This window comes from Parasteatoda tepidariorum, chromosome 3 (assembly GCF_043381705.1).
Source record: "Parasteatoda tepidariorum isolate YZ-2023 chromosome 3, CAS_Ptep_4.0, whole genome shotgun sequence".
NCBI classification, from domain to species: domain Eukaryota; kingdom Metazoa; phylum Arthropoda; class Arachnida; order Araneae; family Theridiidae; genus Parasteatoda; species Parasteatoda tepidariorum.
Genome location: NC_092206.1, coordinates 38,050,002 through 38,071,407, shown reverse-complemented (window position 1 = coordinate 38,071,407; position 21,406 = coordinate 38,050,002). Strand labels below are relative to the sequence as shown.

The window sequence follows — 21,406 nt, the reverse complement described above, 5'->3', positions numbered from 1 at the left end:
TGAAGTTGTATATATATTCCAATTACAACAATACACATTTAAATCCTAATGGTAAATCTAACTTTGAGGAATGCTGCTGTGGTATTTATATGCAAGAGGTGGGAAATATTTAACTGTCAATATTTTTTTTATAACCGTCGTTGAACAGCCGACCCAAATTTTGGGTTTACCTTTTCTAATGTTCTAATGCCTTGTAATTTTGAACCCAATCCAGAAGACAAGGGAACTCCTGGATCAAGTATTGAGAGAAATCTTGCCTTCATGGAGGACATTTTGATTGAACTAACCCGCATTTGCGTTACATGGAGAGGAAGACCACGAGAACCTCCGAAGGTTACCCTGACGGCAAAGGGACTCTAACACGTGATTCGTCTACCTCTGAGGATATTTCACATCAGCACTGTGGTCAGTGCAAGCTGGATGCGGATTCGTATCGACCAGCCGTTGGTGGGATTCGAACCCGGTTCACCTCGTTGGAAGGCGAACGCTCTATCAAGGCTCTAACTATTGTCAATTTTTTTTTGTCATTTATCAAAGTTTCAAAAAAAAAATCTTGGTTTTAAAAACTTTAGAAATAATAATACTTTTAAAAATGCATATAATAAAATTATTTAAATATCCCATTATAAAATTAACTATCTAGTAAAATGAATTAATGCTAATTTTAAGAAAAAACGTGCATACTTTTTAGTTATACATATATAAATGAAATTAGTAAAGTTAAATAATTAGAGAGGATATTTTTCTTAACGAAAACTTTTTCTTCTAAAAAACAGTATGAAAGATAAATATAGAAAAGCAGTTCTATTAATAGTACAATAATAAAAATTCTAAATAACAGTTCTGATACTACTGAAATTGAATACATGTGAAGGAAAGTATTTTATTACCACTCCCTTGCCCATAATATATGTAAACTTATAAACGAAGATTTCATATTATTAAAATGATGAACAGGTTTAAGCTGTTTCAAAATTTACACAAAAATGATAACTGGTTACACATTAAAAAATAATTTATTTTACTCAAATCAGGATTTTAATCAAGTTGATTTAAATCAGCAAATTTTTGCTTTTAACTAATTGTTCTTTTTAAAAAAGCATTTTTTAAAGTACTGCCTTTCAATTACAGGAAGGACACTTTGAGGGAACATCTTTTTCTTTCCACAGCACTCCTCTATGGACGACTTAACAAAATTAAATTGTTAAATTAATTTTTAATAAAATCCTAAAATATAAAAAAAGCTAACTAAAAGTTAATAAACTTTTTTTGTTGAATGGGGAATTCTGAGAAATTTTCTGTAAACAATATTGTTGCCTGGTAGATATAGATTTTTTGAATTATTAAATTAAAACCAAAATATTTCTAGAATAAAAACCAACAGGAAAACATAAGATAATACGTAAAACATAACATCAGACAAGAAAGAAATAATTATCCAATCAGGTTAGGATAACTAAAATGTTTCAAAAATATTTGTCATACAAAAATAAAGGTGTACATCAGATTTCTTGTATGTTAAGTTAGGGAATATCGAAATATATTATATTTTTTGTCCCATTGCAAATAAATAATAATCTAAACTAATACAGGATGGAATAACTGTAAAATAATGTTACAAAAATATTTATCATTCAAAAATAAAGGTGTACATTAGATTTCATGTATGTTAAGTCAGAGAATATCGAAATATATTGTGTTTTTTGTTCCATTGCAAATTTTTGACTATCTAAACTAATACAGGATAGGATCACTAAAATTTATCAAACATATCATACGAAAAAAAAAGGGTGGACATTACATTCCTTGCATGTTAAATTAGAGAATATTGCAATATATATATATTTATTTCATAGCAAATATATGATAATCCAAACTAATATAGGAAAGGATCACTGTAAAATTTTTCGAAAATATTTATCTTACAAAAATAAAGGTGCACATTAGATTTAGATTCCATGTATGTTAAGTTAGAGGATATCAAAATATATAATCTTTTTTTTTTTTTTCATAAGAGGGATTTGTCCTGCATTATGTTACATATTTGTTGTAGAACATGTTAATTTTATTAGCATGCTAATTCATTCATTCTGTTTTTAGTAGCGTAGTAATAAAACTTAATTTATATTAAAGCTTATTTTGGATTTATATATTTTTATTTTTAAAATTAATATTATTTTTTACATAAATTAAAGCAGACATAATAAAGGGGTGAGACTACTATACATGAACAATTTTCAGCCGATTGAAAACTAACGTTAATGAAAATTACATGAATAATAATTGAATGAATAATAATAGAAATTACTAAGTTAGTAAAAATTCATTAAAATTTTAAAAAAAATCATTTCAAAATTAACTGTTCCCTGAATGCTCGATATTTATAAGTTATCTTATAACTGAGTATTTGAAAATATATTAAATAACTACAAATGTAATGAATTAAATAACTACTTAATAAAAATTGCTCCTATTTTTATTGTGTTTACATTATATTGTTGGTGCATTCATTATAAATAAATTATCTTCTTCCTTTTTAATCCATTGAACAATCTTCTTCATAGCATTGGTTGCATCCATTTTTGTGACCAAAGGTTCAAAGGCAGCATATAGTTCAAATCCTTGCATATGCTAAAAAAAATAAATGATATTCTATTTCAAACCTGGTTGACATGATTATTTTTTTAGAAAAGACTTATTATTTTACAAAATTCTAAATAGAAATTTGATAATTTAAGTAGAAACAACGAAAATATGTAACTTATTTTTACTATATTCAGGATTATAAGTGTTTAAAAGTATCTAATTTTCTCTATAAGAACTTTATTTTTAATCTTAAATCACTTTAATTTTACTGCAGTTATTAGTTTGTATTATCAATGAAGTTTATTAAATAGAATCTACAGTAGACAAATAAAAAATATTGACCTTTATTCTAATGGTTGTAATTCTCAAGTCCTGGGGACTGAAATCAGTCTTGAGTATGATTGTAGGCAAAATCTCAATTAATATTTCCTTCTCAATTGTTCTTTAAATTAGAACATTACATTTTGATGAAAACTTTGTTATTTTTCATTATCAACATTTTGAAATACTGGCCAAAGTTACAAATAGATTATTTTTTTAAAAAGAAATGTGGAAGTGAAAATATATAGAGATATGAATAGCTTCACGAAAAAATTAGTGGTTAAAAAATTCTAAAATTATTAAAAAAAAGTTTTCAGGAAGAATTATCAAATCATTGATTTAATATATGAACCATTATCATGTAAAGGTACATTTTAGAGTTAGTGAGCTACTAATTTCTAAATGTTCTGGTAAACAACACTAGCTTGTGTTAATTGGCTAAAAAATAAGTTCAGTCTTACAATTTGTTTAGAGTCTTACCCATGATTATATGCAATTTTTATGACTCAAAGAGCGGGTACTAAATTTTCTAAAATATTAGTTCAAACAATGGTTTAGATTATAAAAAGCAACACAAAAATGTACTTTTTCTGTATAAAATATCTTTTTTTTGTTAAGGAATTTAGAAATTTTTCTGACAATTCTTATAATCTTTTCTTCATTCAAAACGAGAGGTGGGGGAGTTCAAACTAGAAACTATGTATTGTCCCAATAGTGTAATCAAGAGAACAGTAAAAGGATTGAGCCTCTTAACATTATTTTTTTTTTAATTAGTAGTTCTCACTTTTAAAATTAACTTCACAAATCAAAAAAATAATAATAATTGCATCCATTTCAAATATATTCAATTGCATTCAAATATTGTGCATTTTTAAAAATGTTATTTCATGTCGTAAGTTATATCAAGAAAAAAAATACTAACACAAAAATTATTATTAGAAAAAACTACACTAAATTTATGGTGCCTTCTAATTTTCTCTTTAATGGTGCGACAGCTCACTGGCATTCTTTACAATTTGATACTATATAACCCTATCTTTGAGGTGCATTCTTACACTTCCTTAAAACACTTAAGAGCAAAAATTAAGTAAATTACAATCGAACTTTCATAGTATCATTCCTGTGGTTTTAGATAACATGAGATAATATTGCATTTGGTTAAAAAGCAAAAAAACTACTGCATAAAATACAACTATGTTAAATTTTCAACTTACCCATCCCACCATTGTTTCTCGTTCGCCACTGTAATACAACATTTTGAGGGGTCTTGAACTTTTATACATTCTATGATGCAAATACTGGTACAGTCCAAACAGATGGTTCCAGTCATCATCTGTCACGTAAGGAGCCTCCAGTCTTGGAGCAGTATATTGAGCAGTCGAGCGAGATTTGTACAAGAAATGTCTCACTTCTGTGATTCCAACTTGAGACACTGAATACCCTTTGCTGTACACTGATTTCTCAATAGCTTCCATGCAAAAATATTTCTTTAGTCTCTAAATATATATAATAAGAATAAATGAACATAAGGAAAGATATATTAACTTACATGCTTTATTAAAGAATAATTATGTATCAAAACTTTCCATTATAAAAATATAAAATAAAATTAGGATTTTGAAGTTTTAAAGAAAATGTCATGCTTCTTTCTAAATTGCGAGAGTAGATTTTTCGAAATTTGATAACCAATGCATTAGTCGCAAAAACAACATCTCTGTAGCTTAGAAGAAAGAAGAATTAACTGTAAGGTACATTTTGGTTGTAATTAATTGTAAGGTACAAGTTGACCTTTTAATTTTCCATGCATTAAAACCTTAAACCATGTTTTATAGAATTTCTACTATAAACATAAAGTGGTACATTACAATAATAGTATTTAAACCATGAATTTATAACTTAACAGTTTTCATAAGGAGATAGTTCCACAACCGAATTTAGATTTTATTTTCAGGAAAATGGTTTTTATTCAGGGATTTAATAAAAAAGTGCATTATAGCCAAATTTGGCTCTTGCATTAGAAATAAAACTAACTAATAAACCAAGCACCTATTAAATCTCATGTCCAGCTTGGATGATTTACCCATTTTTTTTTTCATTTAAAACAAATTTTTACATTGCCAACAAATCTCTAATGACTAATTCTTAAAAAAAAAAAAAGTTTGTTTATTATGTTGCAAAATAGGGAAAAGACTAAACAGAAAGGTATTTATAAAATAAATTAACAGGAAAGTATATAAGACAAGATGATTAATATAAAATAAATTTTTAAAAAAATCACCAAACTAAAAAGACAAGTTGGGAGAATTTCTCTTAATTTATGCTGCTTATATGCAACACAAAGGGTCAACTAAGAATTATCCAAATGAGTTATGAAATTAAAATATTCCAAATAATTCAATAAGTAACCAATAATACATATTCATTTAAAAGCAATAGATTTCTTTAAAAAGTTATTTTGAGACGCATGAAGGTTTTTTTTAGCACTGTTTTTAAAATGAACCAAATTAAACCATAAGGCAACATACTTTAATAATTAGAAATAATTGAATTTAAAATGCTTGCATCAAACATACCTCAACAATTTTATTTCTGCATTCTTTCAACTCGAAGAATTGATCCTTATCCACAGACAATAACAATAAACAAGTTTTACAATCGTCATCAACATATGAGATATGAGCATGTAAAAAACCACTGAAAATTGAATTCATAAAATATAAGGATACTTGTTATGAGAATTGTACATATAACGTGAATGTGTAAAGAAAAATTCATCCAAAACTGAATTAAATAAAATTGTGATTATTTTTAATTCCAATAAACGAAAAGCTCCAAATTAAAAATGATCTGAGCTCTTTTTCTTACGCAGTAAAGTAGGGAGAATCTTGAAAAATGTAGAAATCAGAATAAAGAAATCAGGTTCGAAAATAGTGGTGGTCCAGGACCACTAAATTTAACTTAGACTACCATAAAATAATTATCAGTGGTCCCCTAGATCAGTAACTGATATAAAAAGATTGTATGTCCTCTTGGTTTTTTTAGTTCCGGGATAAGGTCAGTGTTTTTGTCCTATATAGCATATTTCATAATAATTATATACATTACACATTCTTGACATTCAAATTTTTTATATATGACAAGACAAGTAATATTTTTTTAGATATATTATGCATCTTTTAGATTATCATTTGAACCAGTGATGAATAAAAAATATTTCTTGCCTTTATATTTTCTAGATCAAAATGTAGGGAAGGATTGAATAAAATGGTGACTTCTGATTACTATATAAATTCAAGTATATCTTAAAATATTTAGTTATTTAAAATTATACAAAAAAAGTATCACTAATTTATAGTAAGAGTGGATAAAAAAAACTTATGAGATTGAGAAAAACTAATTTAATTTTTGTAACTAATTTATTTTCGTATAAAAAAAACTAATAGGTATAAAAAAATATAAACGCAAATTCAAGATTTAAGATAAAGCCAGAGTTAACTAAACATTTATCATATAAATCTAAAAATGAGTAGCAGAAAAAAATTCTTCCAGAATTTTTATTTGAGTATAATCAAAAATTATGTATTGAATAAGGGAAGCATAGCATTAATATCAAATCCATAATTTTTGTTTTTCACATTTTGCTATAAATAGATTACATGCAGTATGCTAGTTCGCAGGTTATTGGGATTTGTAACACCAGGTTGGAAAATGAATTATGTTAACATAATTTTGTACACTAAATTTTACATTCAATTTGTTATTATTATAACAAGAAGAATAAAAATGTCCAATATTTTTTACAAAAATTTATTTAGGTTTAAATTGTTTTGAGAAGTCCTGTTTCCTTATTTTATAACATTAAAATTATAAGCATCTATAAATTAATAGAAAAATATTAGTATAAATGTTTCTTCAATACAACTAAAAAAAAAAACATGAGATATTTACAAAGATTACCACAGATGTAAAATAACTGTATAATAAAAATCAGCTGAGTCTACTAAAGCTTAGCAATATAAAACTAAAACCATTCTCTAATAGAATTATTGTCTCTACTTTTTTTAAACAATAAAGTTCTACAAATAAACTTTTTTCCTTTTTTTTTTACACTTAATTTATTTGGATTTTTATCACCAACTTTTAAATGATTGCACAGAGATAGTAAGTAGCTTTAAAAAAAAAAAGTTGCAAATATGTATCACACTTTTTAGGGAAATTGAAGGGTCAGTTTGAGAAAAAAATAAAGCAAGAAGAAAAAGTGTACTTTTTCAGAGGATTCTAAATATATGAAAATAAAAAATAAATTTAATTAGATGAGATATAGATCTGAAAACTCTTTATTTAATAAGTTGGCTATAGGGAAATTTTTTTTATTTTAAAGCAGAGTTGAATATTTATTTAGTTTTAAATTTGATTTTTCTTCTTTTTATCTCACTACAGCCTACTATGGGCCTTGGATTGCTTAACAGTGCTGTTCAACACTTTCTTGTTCTTAGCCTTGAATTTCCTTAACAAAAATATTGCAATTTTTTTTTTCAACTTTTATTTAAATCAATATATAGCTCTTGTTTTATTTGGTAGCTTCATGTTAATTTAAACAGGTAAGAGAAAAAGATAAGCATAGTAATTCATTCAACAGTTAGTGCAAATAAATATTTGTGAAACTGAATTTCAATATTTTTTTGCTAGTTTATGACATAATTTTTTTAGAGATCAGAACAAAAAAGAATTTAAAAGACAGCATTTAAAAAAAAGAAGAAAAATCAAAAAACATTAAAATTCACTTTTTTTATATCCTACAAAATACAGAAAGATTTTTAAAAAAATGTCTTCTAAAAAAACACCATGGGTGAAGGAATCAGGGAAAGATAATTACTCTTTTTTCCAAAGGCAACCTCTAAACATTAAACATGCACATCAGTTCACCTTGAATGATATTTTAATCTTATTATGTTAATAATAGAAAATTATTGTTCGCAAACATATGTTGATCCGAACCTTCGGCAATATTTGATGGCCGAATTGTGTAAATTGTTATTAAAAATTTTCAGTGCTTTTCTAGACATTTTTTGAAAATAGATTTATCTTATTGAATGAGTGATGATCATAGACATTGAAAGATTCTATAACTTTTCTTAATTTATAAACGGTGTTCATCTGGTTTCCTTTACACTCCCCTTCTATATTTTTCCTATGAAGTGCAATTTACATCTACAACTTTTTCTTTTTTTTTTTGTAAGGAGAGTTACGAAGTTTGTTATTTATAAGTTATGCATCATTCAAAACTAGAGAAAATAAAAATTCTAATTTAGACAAGAAAAATATTCAAGAATAAAATTCTTATTTAGGTAAGAAAAAGAGCTTTTCATTATTAAAACATAACAAATTTGATTTCATAAAATGACGAAAATGATTATATTAAAGGATTTGATTATCAAAAGAGGATGACTTTATAATCCAGTGACTTTATAGTTAGTGAGGGTCACTGTATTATTTTTCAAGTGACACACATGACACAGGGTGACCGGTCATGAGCTAAATCTGTATTTTTCAAATTAACTTCAACAGACTAATATAAAATTTCATTACTAGAAAATTAAAAACAAACAAAAAAAATTTTCAAAAGTCGTAGTTTTTACCTGGAATCAAACTTTGGAAGACAGATAGGTAGCCATGTTTCAACAGATTTAAAACTTTCTGAACTGCTTATCAAATTCATTACTATGTGCAAATCAGCTGGATGAAGATAATACTTTTTCATTCTCACTAATGTCACTAGTTGATTATCCACCAATAATATAGCAAAAACAATATTCTAAATAACAGAGATTGAGAAATAAATAAAAAAAATACTATAACTAAATTAGCATGCAATATTTATTAAGAATCACACAAAACATTTTAGGAAATATGGCACAAGAACCATTAGAGATGTTTGTGCCATAAAGCAAATATTTGAAATCTCAAATTTATGTATGGTCTAAGAGATATGAAAAATTTCAGGCACCATTTCAGCTAAGTTGAAATATTTTTAAACTGTGATAAATAGGTTATTTGCTTTTTAATTATTATAAAACAAAGAATGTTTATTTAAATCTTACTGTAACAAATTTTAAAAAAATACTAAAACTTGAATATAATAATGCACATTATGTATTACAAATCACATAAAACATTTCAGGAGCCATGTGTCACAAAAACACTTGTAATGATGTTTTGTATGGCATAAACACCATTGCAGGTGTTTATACCATAAAATATAGATTCCGTACATCATGTAGAAGACCTAAAAATTTTCAGATATCATTTCAGCAAAGTTAAAATCTTTTTAAAAGATGATAAATATTGCAAAAGAAAGAATGTTTATATTCATCTTATTGTGGCAAATAAGAAAAAACTACAACTGAAATAAAACTTATTACTTATTAAAAATCACAAAAAACATTTCATGAAAGATTAGAGAAGTTTGTGTCATAAATCACAGATTTCAAACTTCCTTTTCATGTTCTATTTACAAGACCTGAAAATTTTCAGGTACCATTTCAGCTAAGTTGAAGTATATTTAAAATGGGAAGACAAGTTAGTGCTTTTTAAGCATTAAAATAAAAGAATATTTATATAAATTTTATTGTAACAAATTAAACATCTTATTACAAGACAAATGATAAAACTTAAATGGTTAAAAAGATAAAAGGTAACTATATGACAGGAGAAATCCTTCATAACAAATTCTCTTTCACTTACAGAAGTAATTTAAGGTACAAAAAAAGTGAGCACAGGTACATATAGAGAAAATCATGAAGTTTTAAACGCTGAAATTTTTTTTCAAAACATTAAAATGCAAGCAAATTAAGGCAAAATGACTTACGATTATACAATGGGAAAGTTATCCTACAATAATTTGTTTGCACTTGGAAAACGTTTTATCACTATTTGAAACTTCAGGACTTACTCTAGATTTACTTGAATTCACTTTTTTCTAAACTTTAAAATACTAATGAAGGTGAAACAGAATTTGACATGAAACCTTTCTCCAAGCAGCATAGCTTCCTCTTAAACAGGAAATAAAAATTTAATATCATTGAAAAGAAGAGAAGTTTTGATACAATTTCTGTTAAAACTATTTTAACAGAACTCAGTGTATAGCAGAATCATATTTTTAGGACCCAATAGAGTTTGCTAACAGAAGGATTTCTTTAATGCATTAAAAAAATCACTGTTAACAGCAACAAATGGTTAAATTTTAGGTTTGCTGTAATAACAATTCATATGTTTGCACTTTGATTCAAATAAGTATTTAAGAACAGTTTGGATTTCAAACCTTGAAGCGCTTTCGTGTGACCTCTGCTTTTATTTACCATCAATGGTATGTAAATGAAGGCATGCATTAGGTTTGTTTTGTCCTAAAGTAATAACACAAAATGCAAGAAAAAAAATATGGAACTTGAAGCATAGAAACCTCTAACAACAACATTACCGTAAAAACTTTTGATAACTTGAATCTATGATTGTGAATTGATTATTTGTATGTTTGATTATTTGTATGTTTGATTTTTTGTTATTTTATTTCAAACTTAATAATCATAAAATACTGTTTAAGAATTTAATACAACATATTAACCCACATTTTAAATTGCAGTATTTGTAATTTTAATTTAATATAGAAAAATAACATACATACAATTAAGTGAATGCTTAAGAAAAAAGAAATTAAAGAAAAAAAGAGACTTTTAAAAATATTTATATAAAAAAATTTCTATTTTCAACAAAACCAAAATTAAATCTAGATGAACCATGAGAAACAAAATTAGAACCCAAGTTATGTTCACTGTGTTTTATACAATGTGTTGAATATATTTAACTTACACCTTAGAAATTCCAAATTGTTTACATCATAGAAAATTTGTAACTGTTCAAGAAATTTTACACTGTATTTACAATAACTATAATTAATAAATATTGGCAGACGTTGTATGTGTGTGTGTATATATATATATAAACACAAATAATGAGTATTGTCACGTGAATGGCTAATGGTACCCAATTTGTTAGAAGTAAAACTCAAATAAATTTTACTGTAATTTAATTCATCTGCGAACAAAAACATATACAAGTAATTTTCAGACAAAAATTAATAAATCTCTCCAAATTAATGAATTGCTTACTAGTAGGTTTAGTCCAGCGGATAACAGAGAAATGCAAAGAATTACAACTGGTTTTACCTATTTGAAGGAAGTTTTTAAAAGTAGTCATTTACCTTTATCTTTCCACAGTATTGAGCTAAAGTTTGCCCAATGATTTCTCGAATGGAATTGTCCAGAGACAAGCATTTAACAGCACTTAACAAGAAACAAGGATCTGTATCTAACACTTCAGTTAGACTGTCCAAAAACTTCTCTGCACCACCTAAAAGTCTTCTCAAATCAAAATTACTTCTCTTTTCAAATATTTTGTTGAGGTTAGACATGGTAAAGACAGACACAATTTGATTATATACATAAGTCAGATGGCCAAGAAGTTGCGGAACAGAAGCTTTTGAACTTGTCACAGCTACCAGAATCAATGGAATTCGATGGAGGAAAACAAACTTACGATCACCTGCGTGAATAGATCTAATCATATCTCCATTATGTTGAACAAAAGATACCAAAGCTTGCATCACTCCCATCAATGTTACAAGATGATCTTCACTTCCATGCCTGAAATCATAGTAACGCATTTTATATAATTCTCATAACAAATTCAAATATAATTCTTATAACAAATTGTATAATAAACAGAATTACAACTAAGAAACAGTGAACAAAAAAAAAAACGATATTACTTTGAGCAATTTTTGTTGTAACTGTAAGGTTTTTATTTTATAAAAAACAAATCTCAATGCTTCAAAGGTTTAACTATAAATAAGCAGGTTAATAAGTACTAGAAACTAATTAAATTAAAGAAAATCCCACAAAAATGTACTTCAACTAAAGCCGAAATTTTGGGCTCCTTAATGTTAATTTCACTTATTGCATTTTTAGTCCTATCGCTTAATCATATTACATGATTTGAAGAAATCTTGACCCACATATAAAATCATTTACCCACAAATAATTTCATAGAAAAATAATTTCATAGCATACCATAATATAAGAAAGTAAATAAAATAATCTATATCAGTTACTGTTAACAATGTACTTGTTTTTTTTTATAATTATTATTGAAACACTGATAAAAAAATTTCTTTCTAAATTTAATATACAGTATAAATTATTTGAAAATTATCCTCCAATTATGGCCTATTAATCAATCAAAATCAATGTGAAGTGATTGTAGACTAAAACCAGTCACACTTCAGAGAGTAAAATTTTTTTTTGAAACACAAAATCACAAAAAGAATGGCTCTCAAACTTAAGCACACAAAAAATAACTTTTTATTGCAATTTCTAGTTTTTTGTGAAAGTGTAAAACATAATAGTTCCATAAGTTTCTTTTCAAAACTATACTATGAATCTTTCTATCACCTAAATCATACACACATTCCATTGGTTTTTCAGGGTTTTTTTTCCTAAAAAAAATAGTGTATATTTTAATTTTAGATATATCAAGGATATTTCTTTTTAACAGTATGTTATCCCAAAAATAGCATTGAAACTAGGCCAATTACATCAATTATAGTCACTAATCGAAATTAGTGCATGTGACAGTCTTTCCAACTTCATTTACAGTGAAATGGAATTTTCCATAAGTCAATTTTTTAAAAATATAAATGTGATGTCGTAGGAGATGATGTGCAAGGTTGCTTTAAATTTACAAATATCATATGAGGCAAAATTCCATATTTACAGCTCAATAGACTAACTGCTCTAAGCAAACACCACTGAGTAAAAGACAATAGGAATAAATTGCTTAAACAGCACAATGATCTCCCTACAGCAGATCTCTTTATCAAAATAAGCAGCAAAAGATGTATAAGATATTAAAAGAGAAATAGACATCATTAAACCAATTCTGTACTTCTATTCAGTAAATGGTTGTTTCTTTAGCATAACTCAAATGCCAGTCGATGCTTTTTCTCATTACAGAAAAAATATTTGTCTAAAATATTTCAAAATATACAGTATGTGAATGACGGAAATAAACTCAGGCATTAGCAGGTAGGTGTTAAACACAATACTCCAAAAACAAACGCATTAATATTGCAAAAAAATCTATGAACAAAATCCGTGTACTTAGCCTTTTATAATAGGGATTGTTTGAGAAAAAGTTGCAAAAATTCTTGATCCTCTATTTGCCATAAGATAAAGTGAGAAAAATTAAGAGATCAGGCAGTCTGTGGGACAAACTCTTAAAATAGTTATTTTTAGGTAATGTTATAAACCTTGTCTGAAAACAGACTTTTCAACAGTAATTATTTTTAAAGATAAGAAGTATAAAAGTTTTACAAATAAAATAACGATTGATTAATATAAGAACAACAAATTTATTATTTCTCACAAAGACGCTAGTATGTGGTATGTAATTGTAGTAAAAAAAATTTTTTTAATTAAATATTCAGGGGTCTGTTGAGGCTGAATTTACTATCATTTAGTGGTACCTTTACAAATTCAATTTTAGAAAAACGGTAGTTTCACAAATTCAACTTTAGGAAAAACGGTAGTTTCACAAAATATTTTTTCTTAAAATTTTATTTTTGTATCCTTAAGAAACGATAAATTTATATTTTTACTATGTTTTTGTGTTGATTTTTTATCATCATTTTTAATTTTTTAAAAATTATGTCGAAATTTTCACAAAATAGGTACCTCTTGGAAAAACCTAGACAGACCCCTGATATTGAAAATCATGCAAATAAATAGAGATTAAGGCTGTTGATATCTTTAATTAAATCTTGATATTAAGTCTCACAACTCAAAAATTTAAAATTAATCATATAATAACTCCCTTATCTCATAGAATCTTTCCTCTACATTTAAAGTGATATAAATAATAGTCCTATATAGTAGTATAACTTTTTTCCTATAACCATATAGTTTCATACAAAAGCATTAGCAAAAGGATACCTAGAATATATTGGTTTCCCTGCTTCACTTAAAATAAAAATATGGTTTTTCTGGTATTTCCATACAGGATCATTCAACTCATCACAATCTCCTGCTAATTCATCCGTTAGAAGCTCACTATGTATAGAAGTTGTATCACTTTTTGTTTCCACCTAAATAAGTAACAAAGAACACAGGGTCAAATAGCAAATTAAGAAAAGAAAAATATAAATATGGCATAAAAGAGATGAAAGAAACCATTAGGAAAAACAAATCAATTTAAAAGTTGCATATCAAAGAAACATAGAAAATAGTTTCCGGTGAAAAATTAAGAAAAACTATATTTCATTAATCTTATCAAAATTCTTAAGTTTAAAATTTATCTTGGTTTAATTAAAGAATAAGGGTGGAAAAACCCAGTTGACAAATGACAATAAATTGCTTTTGTTTATGATGCTCACGGTTCATGTCTTTCTCTTGCCTGCTTTTCATGAGATTCACTATTAGTATGCCAACATTTTGAACAAAATTGATTCTGAAGGAGCCATACAACCATTGCTATTACAAAACTTACAATGCGGAATTTAATAATAACTGAAAGAAAAAAATTAACTGAACAAAAAACTGATTACAAATTGACTATAACTCTCTTTTCAAATTCTATATAAAAGACAAGTGCTAAAACAAAGAGTAGAACTATGTTCCATTTATAACTAACTACCTTTAACTATTGTATAATAAAGATATGAAAAACATATACTTGAGAAAAATTAAGTGTGCATTAACTCTTTTGAACTAATGGTACCATGATTAATATAATGAAATAAACTCGTCACGGCTGGTTGCTCTAACAATTAATGTTAAAATGTAATTAATTAGGTCCTTAAATTTCTAGAAAAATATTGAAATGAGTAATTTTAAAATGGTATTTCCATTAGAACTACTGTTAAACTATACCTTTACAATTTGACTTTCGCTTTTGTAACTGATAAAGGTAAGACCTTATTGAACCGATTATATAACCTTTAATCAAAAAGTAAAGGGGTACTTCTGTATCGTGATCTGTCAAGCGAACTACAATTTTAAAGGCATCAAATTGATTTTAAAAGTGATTTGAGCACCAATTGATTTTAAAAATTTAAAAAAACATGTAGAGGTTTGACTGAGGGTGGCTACAAGTTATACCCTTCGATTTGGTCCCTTTCTCTGATGTTTCTTTTTGGTTTCTCGCTGACCACTGCCAGGAAGTTTGCCAAGACTTGGCGATTATTCAGAAACAGATCACGATACGAAGACCTCCCCAAAAGTAACAGTAGCTCTTCTTGCATTAAGCCACAAATATAATTAAAAAATATAATTTTATTTTTTCAAATGTAACACTGAAACGATGACTAATTCAAAGCTTGTTTCAATAACTTATCATCCTACACAATAAATACAATGGCATTATTCAAAGAATATCAGATAATAGATCAAATAATCATCTTGTATGGCGTTATTCAATGTTTCTAATAAAGCTCTATTTACGTGGAAAAAATTATTACACTGGTTTTAGTTTTTAGACTGCCATCAGTTTGACTTTCGTCATTAAGATTATCTTCAAGCGAAATACCCGCAACACTTTTCTCTATTTCACTTATGCAACTACTTTTCCGTTGCAAGACCTGAAACTCCTCATTTGAAACACTTTCTTCCTCAAGAGATTTAGTAGATAAAAGAACAGAGGTTCTGGAAGCTCCAGGTTCAAAATTCTTTGGTAATTCGTGCTCATCTTCGCAGCATATCTTGGTATCATTAGGACTTTCATTAGTTTTATTTTCAACCAAAACATTGGCAGACGCCATAAGTGTTTACAATTTTCAGATAATGTGCAGTGAAGTTGAGTTGTTAAATTTTCGAAATGAATGCAATTAACACTTCCGCTTGTTTGTTTCTGTTCATTTAAAATATGTCAATCTCACACTATAGATTCCATTCTTGCTGTATTCAATTTACATCGCATCCATTGACACACATACGTGAATAATTTCTCGAGAAGCATTCTCACCCCAAATACAGTTGCCGAATACAGCATTCTCACCTAATACAGTTTATTTAAACGAAAACAAGATAAAAAATTATGTTTATAACATTAGTGAAGGAATGATAATTTATTTATATTTAAAAAAGATAGCAGCTATCCCTCATAGATTTCCCCAATAGCCCATTGTGCAGCTCTAGTGCGACGTAAATTAACAACAACCAAACAACAACAACCATCATAGATTTCTGAACTCAATCACATAAAAATATATTCTAACAAGAAAGCAAACTATAATTGTATTTTTGAATAACATTATATTTAATTTTAGTTTTAAAAAAGACATGAGATAATGATAAATAGAAAAATATGTTTCCTGGTTTGATACCTACAAATGTATTCCACAGTAGCTAAAAAATCAAAGATGCTTCAATGTTGCTAGTTATTAATCATTGAAGTTAAAAGTTGTCAGTTACAAATTACTAAAAGTGAATCATTAAAGATTTTATTCTGTGGTGATTTAGGAGAGTTAACCCTTCTTAAAGCCATGGCAAGTACACTTCCTACTAACTTCATTAATTTTTTAAAGTCGATGGGAAACTAATTTTTCTACCTATTATTTGTGCGACCATCTGTTATAACTGCAGAAAATAAAAACCAACGATTGGCTCCCTCTATATAATTGGGTATAATATGAAAGAAACACAACTACTTCGATTTAGTAGCTAAACGAATGGAATTTAGTTGTTGTTTATTTAGTTATTGTTATTAGTAGTTGTTGTTATTTGTTTTAATTGTTGTTGTTTATTTAGTTGTATTTAGTTTCAATAACTTTTCTTTATAATGCAATAAAATCTGGGGTGCAGCTATTTAAACGATCGAACACTTCGTTTGTTTATTTGTGGCTTGAAGTTAGGCTCGCAGAAAATGCCGTTCATGGGTTAAATTTAGTAGGAACAACACAACCTGTGACGTAGGCTATATTATACCCAATTATATATAGACCTGCTGTAATCCGCATTTAAATGCGGGTTACAGTAAAGTTATCATGGGGTTACAGTAAAGTTATCACTGGCCTTTATTTAAATAAAGGCCAATGCAGGGGAGCTATTTTCTCTTGTGTGCTATGCTTTTGTTTATTTATTCATTTCTCACAGAGTTTATTTGCAGTTTCATAATATTTTGCTGTAATGGAAAGGTTCAACACATTAGGGACAACAGCAAAATAATGCTACAGAGATATATTTACTAAAAATTACATTTGAAAGTGATTTTCTGAATTCAAAGTTTCAATATTTTTAAATGAAAAACATAATTTCTGTAAAATTACCTATTTTATATTTGAAAAAAAAAAAAATTCTTTTTCTCTTTTTAATCAACAAATGAAAGAATGCCCTACTAGGATACTTTTGAAAGATACTTTATTTTAAAAATAATGCATAAGTCAGAAAATAAATATAAAATAAACTGGGGATATGGCTGTTGTTGTTGTTCATTTACGTCGCACTAGAGCTGCACAATGGGCTATTGGCGACGGTCTGGGAAACATCCCGGAGGATGATCCGAAGACATGCCATCACAATTTTGATCCTCTGCGGAAGGGATGGCACCCCCGCTTCGGTAGCCCGACGACCTGCACGCGAAGTCGAGCACTTTACGGTAGAACAGTTTAACGAGGACCAATACCGCACACCCTCGGAGTCCCTACGCAGACTGACCCAAGTGGTCACCCATCCGCACACTAACCGCAGTCAGTGATGCTTGACTCCGGTGATCTGCTGGGAACCGTGTCTTAACGATCAGTCCACTGCGGGACCTGGGGATATGGAAATAGCAGTTTTGTGCGAATGACCTATAAGATCAATGCGCCTAAATGCGACACGATTTCATATAAGTTTGTCGCATTTAGGTCTAACTTGACCTTTTATTAGATATATTCATTAAAAATGGCTGAAGTATTGCGACTTCAGTTTTAAACAAATTTTTCTTTCTAAAATAGTCTTGCATTCAGGGCATTTCTGTCGCATTTAAGGTAACTAGTCCTTAAACAAGACAGAGCATTTTTCCAATGTTTTCATTCACTTGCTTTTTGTGTCGCTAACAATGAAATCTTACATCTAAAATTCTGAACCCTTTCCTAGAATGCTCCATGTTAGAAGACAATATAAATTTATTTTAAATCAATTCATGATGAATACAAGCAGTGTTTATCGCCATTTTATCGATTTGAGCTAATCGCCAATCAAAATTCCTACAATTTTATGTAGAGTACTTAAAATATAGTGCCAAAAAATTTTTTTATCATTATCCCAGATAAAAATTTATCATCAATCAAAGTTCTAATTAATTTTGTAGTTGCAACCTGAATTAAAATTGTAACAACACCTTTCTATTTGACAAAAATGTAAGTTTCAACCATTTCTTGACAGTAACAAGCAGAATTTATCGTCATATTATCATCAAAGTCAAATAGGAATAATATCCATAAAAATTTCGACTATCTAAAGTTGTCAAATTTTCTCTGGAGTTCGATGTCCGCTGACAACAGAAATTTCAATGATTTTCTATCCATTGTAAAAAGAATTTATCTTCAAATGGAATTTATCGTCAATAACAATAGCTTTCTGATTAGCGTGTTCAATTTTTAACTTATGCAACGAATATAGTGATAATGCAAGTTACAATTGTTTCTGAAAGCTACGAGAAAAAATTATCATTAATAAAAATTTCAGCAACTCTCCCAGCTTTGTTAAAATTTTAACTATATTTCTGGGCCTGATACCAATACAATGCTTTTTTTGCCCCAAATCGTTTATAAGCACAATGCGGAAAAAGAAGAAGAAAAAAACGGACCATACATGGCTAATCTTCACGTTCTGGAACTCAATCCTAATGGTTCGGGAGATTGACCACAAATGAGCTAATTAATTAGTGAAGGCGATATTTTAAGTTACGAATACCGCTACAAAAATGTATTTTCTCTGAATAAACATGCCTTTTCCACCCCAACGGATTTCGAACCCCCCAAAAATATATGGGGTAACCGCCATCTAGGAAACACGGTTCCCATAGTTTGGTCAGGAGAGCGAGTCAAAGTTAGGACTTCGTAATGTTAATTTACTTTTTGCGTATTTCGTCATACCTCGAGAACTCTTTAAGCAAATTGAAAAATTTTTGCACACTATTATAAAATTCAATAATCCAAAGATAATTCCGTAAAGAAAATAAATTTTAGTAAATATTTATTATTTAATTTAAAACTAGTCGAAAAATGTAAATAAAATACAAAGCATGGTAAAATACAAAATTTGAAAGAAATCGGTCGAATAGTTCTTGAAAAGTCGAATTTTAAAAAAGTCGTACATTAAAAATTCAATTTCTCTCTAATTCTGTATTTTGCCATCTAAAATAACTTACTTTAAAATGACGGGGAAAAAAAAATTATATCTTTCAATTAAAATTTTTTTTGAATATTATTAAATAAATTAGTAGAAAGTAATAAATATTTCAAATTTTAATTCTTTTTGAATGGAATTATCTTTGGATAAACGAATTTTATAATTGGGTTTAAAATTTTTTTGATTCGTTTAAAAAGTTCTCAAGATATGGCGATATACGCAAAATATAAAATTAACATCAAGGAATCAAAAATTCGGATCATTCTCCTGACCAAACTATGGGGACCATATTTTTTCGATTGCTGCAACCGGCTTTACTTTGGGGGTCAGAAATCCGAATCCATGGAAAGAAAGATATGTTCACTCAGAGAAAGTATGTTCGTTAGGTCAGGAGTACGGTCCTAAGTTTGGACTGCTTAATGTTAATTTTACTTTTCTCGTATTTCACCGTACCTCGAGAAATTTGGAAAAGAATTAAAAAATTTTAGCACACAATTTAAAAATCCATTTGTTCAAAGAGAGTTCTATGCAAAATATAACTTATAATAAATATTTAATAACAGTTGCAAAACTTTTGTGTTGTATATAATATAAGATATACAACTTTTTAACTAATTTTAAAGAGTGAGTGTGATTTTAAATGAAATCGATCGCATAGTTCCTGAAAAATCAAATTTTGAAAAGTCGTATTTGAGACCGATTTCGCTCAAGTTTTGCACATTATGTTTTGGGGGTCAGAAAATCGGGTCCGTCGAAAAAAAAAGGTAAGTTTATTCAGTGAAAGTACGTTACTGATTTCGTAATTTAAAATAACCTGCGCCCTAATTGATTTTCATATTTGAGGTCACCCTTACAAACGAGTAAGATTGAGTCTTAGAACGTGAAGATCCGATCACTAGATCAAAATTTATTCAGGGTGGTCTGTTTATTTTTCGTGCACTGCACGTGTGTAATCTGCATGCTTAAATTGTATATATATTGTAACTATATACACAAGTATAAATAATGGTAGTACATATAAACCTATATTTTGTGTATATAGTACATGCAAACTCTGCGCACAGACATACATTTTATGTACTTACTAACACATGTTAAATGTATTTGTATACATATATTGCACACAAACAAGCTTTCCATATACATATAATGTATGTCAATATATACCTTCATATACTGTATGTTTTATCGCATTAGAATTTGCTCTGTAATCGTTTATTATATTATTTATAATTTATATCAGCTAATCTTAATCATATGCTTTCACATATTTTAATTTTGCTCTCATGATTACATGTAAACGTAATAACATGCAATCAGGATCAGTTGCTATCTCATCTTTTGATTAATTGTTATCTCACATGTAACCATGATTATTTGCAATCATTTGTTTCGACTAAATTTAATCATAACTACATGCAATAAGAGATAATAGATATTTGTAATTACTTGTAATCACAATTACAAATAATTAATTGCATAGTAGTTATGATATGAAAACAATCCATAATTAACACCTAACTCTGGAAAGGCAGCAGAAAGCATCGCATTTGAGAACAGCAAACTATCGCAATTTGGGCCACTTGAAAAATCTGTCTCTAAATGCAACACATATTTTACAAGGCTTCTAAAATAATTACAAGTGATGTTTTCTCGTTCTTTTCTTGTGGCAGATTAGAAAGATGTTCAAGGCAGTGCCGCAGTTGAGGTCGTATTATCTGCAATCGCTTTTCGGGGGGAAACATTTAGGACATGCGGTAAAATTGCAACAAGAATCCAGTTAAAAATTGTTTTAAATGTAGTGAAATAAATTGGAATGTGCCCCTGAGATACGAAATTTTCATTCTATTGCATTTATAGATGAATCTTGAATTAGGATTTAAAGTAACTGAACATTGTCCCATTTAAGGAATATCACTTTATGGCACACTGATCTTATATAGTTTATAACTCAAACTGTGCTACATGTTTAAGGTTTCAGGGTCTCAAAATGTGGCTATTTTTCATTTTTTCTTGCTGAAAAAGTTTTAAAGAATGCACTGGCAGCTGAAACATGC

The 21,406-nt window shown here is 28.0% G+C and overlaps 1 protein-coding gene across 1 annotated transcript; it reads right to left on the bottom strand.

The window, feature by feature from the left end:
* Positions 1-2,458: 2,458 nt before the first annotated feature.
* Positions 2,459-16,011, bottom strand: LOC107454344 (vacuolar fusion protein MON1 homolog). The gene is made up of 7 exons (XM_043039130.2): positions 15,476-16,011; positions 13,953-14,104; positions 11,165-11,606; positions 8,547-8,722; positions 5,481-5,601; positions 4,122-4,403; positions 2,459-2,631 (listed from the first exon to the last, which is right to left on the bottom strand). The coding sequence occupies exons 1-7, from the start codon at positions 15,773-15,775 to the stop codon at positions 2,491-2,493; spliced, it is 1,614 nt and encodes a 537-aa protein (XP_042895064.1). The 5' UTR covers positions 15,776-16,011; the 3' UTR covers positions 2,459-2,490.
* Positions 16,012-21,406: the final 5,395 nt, after the last annotated feature.